This window comes from Oratosquilla oratoria, chromosome 12 (genome assembly GCF_046742065.1).
Source record: "Oratosquilla oratoria isolate Oo_2021 chromosome 12, ASM4674206v1, whole genome shotgun sequence".
Taxonomy (NCBI): Eukaryota; Metazoa; Arthropoda; class Malacostraca; order Stomatopoda; family Squillidae; genus Oratosquilla; species Oratosquilla oratoria.
The window spans coordinates 14089033-14100062 of record NC_134788.1 but is presented as its reverse complement, the minus strand read 5'-3'; the positions used below and the strand labels follow the sequence as shown (position 1 = coordinate 14100062).

General features: G+C 39.3%; 1 protein-coding gene across 1 annotated transcript in view; it reads left to right on the top strand.

Annotated features, from left to right (window-relative positions):
* LOC143030216 (uncharacterized) overlaps positions 1 to 7987 on the top strand; it is a 17946-nt gene extending 9959 nt beyond the window's left edge. The window contains exons 3-5 of the mRNA XM_076193376.1: positions 1153 to 1547; positions 4143 to 4292; positions 7847 to 7987. Of these exons, the coding sequence (XP_076049491.1) occupies positions 1153 to 1547; positions 4143 to 4292; positions 7847 to 7987 (686 nt within the window). The remainder of the gene's footprint in view (positions 1 to 1152; positions 1548 to 4142; positions 4293 to 7846) is intronic.
* The last annotated feature ends 3043 nt before the right edge of the window (positions 7988 to 11030 follow it).

Genomic DNA, 11030 nt, shown 5'->3' with positions numbered 1-11030 from the left:
TTTTATGGATGGGGATGACAGGTGGTGATGAATATGGAGCTGCCTTGTGTAGGCCTTATGGTCTCTTGCAGTCTCCTTTATCATCATGTTCTTATGTACTCGGGTGAAGCCTGCCAAATCCTTGAAGAGGAATCAGCAGCTTCACGTTACAGAGGTAGGACTCAACCAAGTGAAGTGTTTGAACAAGAACAGACACGTCCATCTGTGATGAAACGAGATGAACTGAATATTCCACAGATGTCACGGTATTTGGAAGGAAATATGACATGTCCCTTTCAAATGCAACGAGCATCCAGGTGAAGAAGTTATAGATATTTCTTAAAGTTGTGTTTACAACAAAAGGTGTTAAGAATTATCTGGTGTCAGTGAATCTATCTTAGTGGATAAAAAAAAAAGATTATGTGTGAGAGGCATGTATTGTTCATCATTAAGATTGTCATAACGTTCAAGAAAAATACTCTTGTGCATACATAAGAAGATTTTACTAATAATTCTGATGTGACGATTGTTGACTAGATTTAACCCTCAAAGATATTTTTAACTCTTATGTCGCTTAGCTTCCTTCATTATTGTTCTATGACTGTGGAGAATTAAGAGAGAACACCAAGTCGGAGTTTGGATACTTTATAGGGAAGCTTGTCATTGATGGTTAGGTCAGTGTCAGTGAATTATGGCACTGGAATTACAGAGGAACCTAACCACCTTCTCGGGCTGTAGTCATAGGTCCTTCATCCCAATTATGTCGAGGTCGTGTGCATGTACTGACGGTGCTGAACAATCTGCAAATAGGAAATTCTCTCTGAGGGTTTTCTGTTGTATTTCCTGGTCTGTGGAAGTGATGAAGATTTGGAGACTTCACAATTTGGTACCCCTAACATATTTCTTACAAGTGCATGTGAGTCATCCTTTAATGTGATGAGTCAGATCCAGTGAAAATATATGAATGTATGAGAAGTCATGCTGGCTTGGAAGGCAAGGAACTATTTCTATGTATTAGTTCTAGACCTAAACTGGGATAAAGATTAGATAAATCCCTTCGTACTTCTACAATCTTATCTATTGGTATAAGTGAAGACAAATGTGCTAGAATAATTAATTTATCTATATAATTCAAAGTTAAACGATAAGCTAAGCGAAGATATTTTTTTACAGCCTCCCTACCCACCCTTTCGAGCATCCCTTTCATCTTACTCTCTGGAATCTTCATCAACTTAGTTGGACTCAAGGGATCCACGATGCTGGGTCTCGTGTTGGCCATTGTCTCCTGGTTGATGATGGGCCTCACCCCGTCTATAACAGCGCTCTTCATAGGACGAGCCATTTCCGGCGCCGCCTATGCCTTCATTGTGACGGTGTCGCAACCTCTGGTGAGCGAGCTGGTGTCTCCCAAGACCCGAGGGGTCGCTGCAAGTCTTCCGAAGTTCTTCTCGAACCTGGCCTCTCTGGAGATCAACGTGGCCAACATTTTCCTGCCCTGGCACCTCACGACGACTCTCTGTGCTGCGCCATTTTTTCTCCTTTTGCTTTCCATCTTATTCGTACCTGAGGTACGTATATTAGCATTGTGTGAGAATGAATATGTTTGTCCTTGAGCATACACTATATGAATTCACAGAGAGTCGTGCGTGTATGCGTTCGTGTGTGCGCGTGTGTGATTAGTTCATCATTATTTCTATTACGATTATCATTTATATCTAATTATCATTTTTTTTTACTTTGCCAATAGCTTTCTCCGATTATACACATTTCGCCCAATCGTCTCTTTCTTATAATACATCGATTACTCAAATTGAATATAAATTGGCTATCTGCCAATATGTTCACCTCTTAGATATTTTATTCACCTATCTTTCACAATTTTCTCGCACAAATGAACTATCATTTTAGTCAGGGGAGGTTTTTTATAATTCAGAGATTCCTTCTTGTGTCCTTCCTTCTAAGTTGGTACCACATCGCTCCTTTTCCATTGTAGAGCACTTTCCTTATTTCCAGTGAACATACATCTCCTGATCGCTTTTACCTCTATATTCCTTGGATATTCAGTTGACGATAACTCCAAGCCCTGCTTTTTTATCTATGGTATCCAGTAGTTTGTATAATATATGTGCTCCCAATTTGTGTCTTTACGTTTCATTTTAAGCAACCCTTTTCCTTTCTTCAAAGACAAAATACATAACCAATCCCAATTGTAATCTTTAATTCATAATTTCTACTTGAAAATTTACATCTTCAAGCCTATGTTTTAGATTGGCGATCCCTCCCCTGTGTTTGAATTTACTGTTGACAGAGGAATTTAGGTTTGTCTTTACTATAATGAATTATATGTTTCTGAATATTTCTTTCACTCCTCAGATTCTTGCATTTTATTTTATTGAGTTTTTATTGAGTTATTCTCTTTCTTTCCCTCCGTATCCGTTGTCAGCGAATAAGCTCAGGAATATTTCCAATATCTCCTTCATTTTGTGTGTCTCTGAATTCCCTCCAATAGATTTCAATTTTTTTTTTTTTTTGCATATTACCTTTTATTATTTCAAATTCGAGTATTACATGACCACTTTCTTCTATATGATAAAGTCATTTAAGAAATCTAATAAAATCTGATTCACTAGTTAGCAGTAAATCCAATCATACCGGAGTGACGCCTTCCCTAAATCTCGTCACTACTTTACCCCACTGGGTCACAGTGTTATTCTTTGCTATATGATACAGTGGATTGTTGTATTAAACCTAACTAAACCCTTTCAATCTCTTCTTGTTTATCAGTTTTTATAACATTTTCGTCATTTTACAATTATTGTTTTCCCTTTCTATTCTTGGTGTAATATGTTCCTTCCCTTACCCTCAAATTATGACAATTCTTCACCCAATACAATTTCTTTTAATACAGTCAGACCTTTTTCTCAACACTGTTGCCATTTCACTTATCTGTTTGTTTGTTTCATCTTTCATTGTGTTACGTTCTAACTACTCTATTTTTTGGCATCCTGGGCAAAACTCGATTTCTTCAATACCTAGGCCTCTTCAGTGACTTGACCTGCTAACTTCCTGAGATTAATTTTGCTCTTTCAGATTCCCTCAGTCTCCCGTTGCCTGTTTAACATCTTAAACAACGAGTTTCTTCATGACAGTCAGTTTGTTTATTCCTTTTTTTTTTTTTATTCCACTTGTATTATTTAGAATTGTAAACAGTCTTTGTCTTTGATCCTCCGTGGCATCATATCGAACATCCTGTCAAGGACTTCACACTCTCCGGCATTTTCCTCCCACTGATTCTCTCTCTCTCTCTCTCTCTGTTTACTTTTTCCACATTGGGTTCCCATCTTAACATCTGTCAGAATTGGTGGCCCCACGTCGGACGCCACATGTCAGGTGCCCCACCTTGAAAGTCACATGTCAGGAAAACACTGGAGGAGATAATGGTTTATTTACAGTTTAGAAGGCGTGGGTCAGGGGCCAATGTGTATTTTTTTAAATACGCTACCCACGGGACCACGATTTGACAATGGCGATTTGCCTGGGTTTGGGAGTCGAGACGATTCCGCGGAGGAGAGCGACTGGTGGCTCTGGGTACGGGAGGAGAGACGGCCGCTGGGCTAGATGTCCACGCATCGAGGTGCTGGGAGCATTGGAGGGGTTCTAAGGTGATGGTTGCGGTTCCGAGGAGATGGTGAGAGAAAGACGGCTACTGCAGATGTGGAAAATTTAGTCGTCGGGTTCCAAAGCAATCAATCTTCCGTCGGCCTTTATATATCAGCAAACGAGGCTCGATGCGGCCTCCTGACCAGCTCGAGTACTGCGCGCTGACTGGACGTCGTCGTCGTCGCTCTGGGTGATAACTCACGGTGGCTACTTTCGGGTAAGCAGCCTACTTCGTCCCGGGCGAACTCGCGTCCTACGAGTTCATTGTCCGAAAGCAATTAGCTCTGAATAGCATTGCACTGAACAGAAAAGAGAACAACTTAACAATGTTCACACTGTTATTGTAGCTTCCCAGGCTGGTATATTTTTCTTCTTTTTCCTATAGCAACACTCTTCCAATTCCTTTTAATTCAAAATATTCTTTCCACGCGCTGCGCGTGTGCATTTGTGTGATAAGATAGAGTGATATTCGTCAAACATATTCAGACTCCTTTTCTCCCTAGTCCCCGTACTGGTTGGTCAAGAAAGGGCGAGAGAACGCTGCCATCTCAGCTCTCAAGTCGGTTTACCCTCCTGACGATATCGAGGTCCAGTTTCAGGAGGTGAAACAGTGCGTCACTCTGAAAAGTAAAAAACCAGGAGTCAGAGAACAGGTAAAAATATCAATGTACATGTTATTGTCTTGTTTTGTTTTCATTTTCTTTCATGCCGCTTAGGGGGTTCTTGAATGTCGTCGTTTGAGATTTTTGCGACGTTTATATGCATTTCAATGTCAACGGGGTGCCGTGGAGTAGAATATGTGTGCATGCAGTCATATTGAAAGGAAGAATGTCACCTAGTGTGGAACAGGTTATGTTCTTAACAGGCGTCTTAACTGCGGGAGATTTTCCCTCATCTGAATAACATTGCCTGACGAGACCCAAAATAGTACACAAATATCGCAACTTGCGGTCAACCTCTTTACCTTAAGGGATTCCTTCCCCCGAATGAAATTACCAGACGGAGGGCATGTGGCGCAAATCGCGGTCAAAGTATCAAAAGCTCGCTGGGACAAATACCCAAGTGGTCTTCCCCTCTCTCCTGTGGTAAACCTTACCATAGACCACCTAACTGTCTGTTAGTCAATGATAGCCCTACTGGATTCCATTTTTCAAGAAAACTCTATTTACTTCAAAGTTTCAGCTTGTAGCATATATCAAGTACCTCTTACTTATGGCCATGCAGATTAAAATCGTAGTTGAGAATATGACGATACGTCTTTACAAAGGATTACAAAGGCGGAGCATGTCGACAGGAGACCTTTTGGTCCATAAATAGGTCGGATGCGAAAAAATAGATAGTAATGATAAATAAATCAATCAATAAATAAGAATTATGATAATATGAATAATAATAGATAGAATGGATAAATGCATATGTTTAGTTAAGTAACAAAGAGGTAAATAATAAATTGACAGATAAATAATAATAAATCAAGATTAGGCAAATAATAAACAGAAAAATAATAACAAACAAATAAACAAATAATATAAAATAAATGACAGTCATTACAGCATCTTGCTAAGATGTTTATCTAAACAAATTTTAAAGCTTCGAACTGAACTACATTGCACTGCCTCTGCAGGAAGTTTATTCCATTCATTAACTACCCGGCTAACGAAGTTGTGTCTACCCACTTCCAAATTAAATCTATTTCCTGACAGTTTGAGACCATTGTTTCGTGTTGGATTTCATTTCATTGTGAAAATTGTCACTTTTGATGTTGTGAATCCCCATTCAACCAATTTCTAGTCCAACTTAATCAGCTACCACTTACTCCGTGTGAAGCTAATTTAGCAAGTAGCTTTTCGTGGGGGACGGTATCAAAAGCTTTTGCAAAGTCTAAATATATTAAATGTATATTGTTTCTTTTGTCATAATTCGAGATGGCTGTATTGCAGAAATCGAGTAATTTAGTCACTCAAAAACGTTTCCGTCTGAATCCATGCTGGCTATCGTTTATCAAACAGTTACTTTCTTAGTAATGTTAGATGGCATCTCTAATATTACTTTCGATAATTTTTCCTACGATTGAAGTCAAGCTTATAGCCCTGTAGTTATTTAGTTTCTTTTTGTCACATGGGAGTACGTTAGCTAGCTTCCATTCTCTTGGGACATCTCCGGATATGATGTATTTCTTGAAAATAATTTTTAATGGAACAACAATCTCATTTTTCATTTCCTTTAAGATTCTTGGATGCCAACCGTCAGGCCCTTGTGTATTATCAACTTTGAGTTTCTCTATACAACTTTTAATTTTTTCTTTTGTTATATTTACCGTAGTAGGTTCACCCTAGATTTTTCACAGGTTTCAGTTTGTAGTTCACTGTGAGGTGTTTTGTTTACGAATACTGAGCTAAAATAGTTGTTTAAAATATCACACATTCCTTCATTTGAATACTCAAGTTGACCGTCAGGAGATGATAGTGGGCCAATGTGATTCCTAATAACCTTTTTATCTCTAATGTAACTATAGGATTTATGGAAATCTCTTTGGACTTATCAGCGATATTAATTTCATGTTGTCGTTTTCGTTTTTTTGTTTTGTTTTTTTATCTTTTTTAAATCTCTCTCTATTATTACATACCTTTGATAGTTTTTAGGTGCACCCGAGCACATGTATTTCTTATAAGCCTTTCTCTTTTTAGCAATACTTTTTTCAATTTCTTTGTCGAGCCATTGTGGGCGAGCCTGATTTAGGGGGCATATGTCCTTAAACGGGATGTAAGTATGAATCATCTTAGTAAGCGTATTTTGAAGCATTTTTCACATCTGATCTACAGGTCTTTCGCTTAATTTTGCCTCACAATCTGTAAACTGAAGCCCCTGACGTAGTCCTATTAGATGAGCTTGACTAAAATCGGGTTTTTAGATACACAAGTATCTATTCCTATTTTTTTTTAGCCGTTTGAATCTAAGTTGTGATCGTTTTTTGCAAAAGTTTCACCAAATTCTACATCGGTTATCATGCTTTCACGGTTAGTGATCACTAGAACGGGTAAGTTTCTATGTCTTGTGGGTTCTTTTACATGCTGAACTAAGTAATTGTCTCCGAGAAAATCTATCAAGCGACTACCTATATGGCCATGTTCAAGGGTCATCCAATAAATGTCTATAAAATTGAAATCACCCGTATCAATAAGTCCCGGTTGCAGAAACTAGACAGTTCTTGAAACAACAGTTTGTCGTCTGCTAATTATAATGTTTTTGGCCTATATATTACACCTACATTAATTTTTTTTCCATCTATTTGGGTTAATCCTACCCACAAACTATCATATGTATCCTGTTTCACTTTCTCTAAACCACAGGCATGAACATTGATTTTAACGTACAACAGATCATCACCACCTTTCTTGTGGTTTCTATTTTGATGAAAGTGTTTAAATCCCGCAATATTAAATTCAGCTTCAAACTCTTTACCGTTTAACCATGTCTCTGTTATCGAGATTTTCGCTTTTGACATACGCTTGTATTTCTTGGAATTTATTCCTAATATTATGATCATTAAAGTACATGGTATTAAGAAACTCGTGATTATTTCTTTTTGACACGTTTTGTATATCAACATCATGCCTTACATTATAATTTTGTTCTTTATTGACACCTTGCTCTATATTGACATTTGGTCATTCATTGACATTCAATGCCTCATGGACATTTGCTCCATCACGGACATCTGGTCCCTCACGGTCATTCGATCTCTTATGTATACTTTACCTCCCTACGTCACCGCGTTCCACACCGGCCACCCGTCGTTCATTGACATTCTGTCCGGCATCCCTTCCTAAAATTATATTCTGTCCTCCACTGACATTATATCCTACCGTGATATTTTGTCCTCCACTATCATTACATCCCATCGTAATATTTTGTCCTCTGCTATCATTACATCCCACCGTGATATTTTGTCCTCCACTATTATTACATCCCATCATGATGTTTTGTCCTTTGACATTACATCCTAATGTAATATTTCGTCCTCTACCGACATTATATCCTAAAATTATATTTTGTCCTTCACTGACATATTGCTCTACAGAATTTCTATAACTAACTCTTTTTTATCTGTCCTGAATGGAATGTCTAGGTTTAGTCAGTGGAAATTCGTGAGGATGTTGCAACTCGATTACAGTTTTGCCTTGTCCTCTTTCCTAAGTACCACTAGCCCGAAGCCAGAGCCAAAGGGTCCTTCATGAATAACAGTGGATTCTACATTTCAGATACACCAAATGCGACACCCAAGCAACTACAAGCCTGTTATGCTGATGGTGATCATCTACGCCTGCTATGGGTCCAACGGCAATAGCATCATTACGCCCTATTCCAATTTGCTCTTCACTCAGGCGGGAATGACACTTGACCCACGCCTGTGCACCATAATCTTGGGGGTTGTTCGAATCGTCGTCGTCATTATCGGATCATTTATCACCGACCTCTGCGGGAGACGACCCCTCTACATCGGCTCCTCGATTCTGAGTGTTTTATCCTTGGTCTCAACTTTCGTTTCCTTGACTTTCTCTTTCATACCCAAAGTCTTCGTGATAATCTCTTTAGTGTGTTTTATACTATTTTCATCCGGAGGAATCAACTTAGTGCCCACTATCCTGCTCGGGGAGGTTATTCCGTCGGCCGTCCAGTCGGTCGGCTGTTCGCTTTGCGTCATGATGGATTGTATCACATATGGCACCTTTCTCTTCATTACCCCATGGCTGACAAATGTCATTTCTTTGCGGTTTATCTTCCTTATTCCTACAGCGATCAATCTCCTTGGGGCATTTGTCGTTTGGAGGTGGCTTCCTGAAACGAAAGGACGACCACTTGTCGAAATCCAGCAAGCGTTTGAGCAGCACTCAAACCAAAATGGATGTCATACGACGTCTTTCTAATATAGCTGTGCTGTTGACATAGGATCTTTTTAAAAAATATTATGATAGAAACCTATTTGAAGACCATAGTACGTTATTTGAAAACACATAAGTTATTGAAAAATATTACAATCAATAAGAAAGGTAAAAAAGATAATAAATAAATAAAAATAAAGACAGGTACTTACTATTTGTGGTCTGCGAGATTAACTATCTCTTCGTCTTCAAAACAGTCGGTGTCCGGGCTGATCCCAAGATAGCTCTATACCAGCTCCCCTAATCTATCCCCTACTCCCCACTTTTCTAAATAAGAAGAGCTGACAGACAATAGCCGTTCTCTTCCTTCTCCTGATCCACCATAGTCTTAGATTACGATTCTTCTCCATAGGGGGTCTGTTGCTTGAGCGGCAATGATGCGTTCTCGCGTAATGTCAAGTAGCTCTGTTTCTTGACGTATGGTTGCTACGTGTCTACTAAGGGCGTCGGTTACCGTGTTTGCATGGCCCTGGACGTAGTGGAATGTAGGCATGAATTCTTGAATGGTGAGGAACCATCGGGCTAGTTTTCCAGTGAGGTTCTTGCCTTTGAAAAGGTGGAGAATGGGTTGATTGTGTTTGACATTGATATAAAAAGCTTTCCCATGAGCCAACTTTGACAGTGTATTGTAAATACAATCGCTTTGGCTAAGGAGTTTAAGATTCCTTGTAGTAATTCTTACTCGATTGATCACATTCTAAGGAGGCAATCTTGATAAGTTCTTTCACAAAATCACTAATGTAAGTCGGGAAGCTGTAACTCAACTGTCTATGTTTGTGGAAGCCGAAAGAAGTCGGACATACTTGCCTTTCCAAGCAGTTCGTAAGAAATTGGTATTGATTCTTCCTCCTATCGCTGGCTATGAGAGAAGACTCAAATTGTCGGAATGCTTGCCTGAGTCCTGAGAAAATATAGCGCGGAGAAGGTCACATCGTGGACGTCAATTAAGGCATTTGATATATCGGGACTTTGAACAAAAAATAGGTACTGTCTCTTAAGAAAAACTACTAGCTAAACTCCCATTAAATTGAATAAAAGGTTACTTGTTAAGATAGATTAGAAACTGGTTCAATAATTGTAAATAGCGACCTGTTGTGAATGGGAAAACTCCCAACTGAAAAGATGTTACGAGTGGAGTCAAGTTTCTCAAAGTTCCGCTCTTGGGTCATTTCTGTTTATACTTTATATAAATTATTATTTATATAAAGTATTATTTATATAAATTATTATTTATATAAAGTATAAACAGAAATGACCCAAGAGCGGAACTTTGAGAAACTTGACTCCACAGCCAAGAAATCTTTGAGATGACATTTGGTCACTGAAATCTTTGTAGTTGAAAAATAAGTCATATTTATATGTTTGGTGGTGGAAGACTGCACAAGACGGCAACTGGCTGTAGTTATGATTTAAATTATTTTTGTAATAGTGTGGACTTGGGAGATAGAGTTGATTAAAGAGCATTGGGATGGATTGGACACAGAAAGAACGAATGAAGAAAGATTAGTAAAAGGTGTGGAAGGAGTGAACATGAGGGGGCGACCTAGGATGAGATTGATGGATGGATGGGGTAAGAGGGGCATTGGGAAAGGGCAATGTCTGTTGAGAAAGGATAGGAGAAGATGGAAGATAGAGGTGAATGGAGAGTGGTTGTTGTTATGAGAATGATGCTGTGTGTGATGCATGAGGGGGGAGTGAGGGAGTTATGTGTGAAAAATACAAATATTTATGCAGCCTGAAGGGTTTTTATCCTGTCTTCAAACCTTTTCTGCATGAGGGGACAGAGAGACTGGTCACTGATTTAATGAAGCGGCCTTGCATGTGTCTTGCGACACTGCTTCTGACCCAGGGCGAGTAGGTGAAGAGGCATGGATGACCCCACCATCCAGGAGGAGGGAAGTGGTGTAGGAAGGAAACTGTGAGTTATGTGGGGAATGGGGTGGGTGGGCATTGGTGATTTCATGACCCTATACTGTTATTTTGGCTACCTTCCTTGTTGGTATGTGTGTACTTTATATAAATAATGCCAATGACTATGACATTATAATCTATTGTATATCCGAATATAGCTGATGATACCTAAACTCAAACATGATATTGAAGGAAATTTCAAAAACTTATATAGAAACAATGGTGTGGAAAAAAATAGTGAAATTTAGATGTTATGCTGCGATGGCTCGTTGGGCGAGTAGGGGCTAGAGCGTCCCAAAGTTTTTTTGGTGGCGGAGGTTTGAGGTTGACGGTGGTCTCGAAACCCTGCCGCGAGCGAGTTGGACCAAGTGGCAAGGTTGATTAAAATACCATCGCTACAAAGCTCTGAAGGCGTTCCACCGTCCTTCCATCCTCCTGATGGGGGGTAGATTCGCCCCGCGAAAGCCGTAAGGCCAGCCGTAAGGTGACATTAAACCGAATCCATGGTTATGCACATTGATTAGAAAATATAAGTAC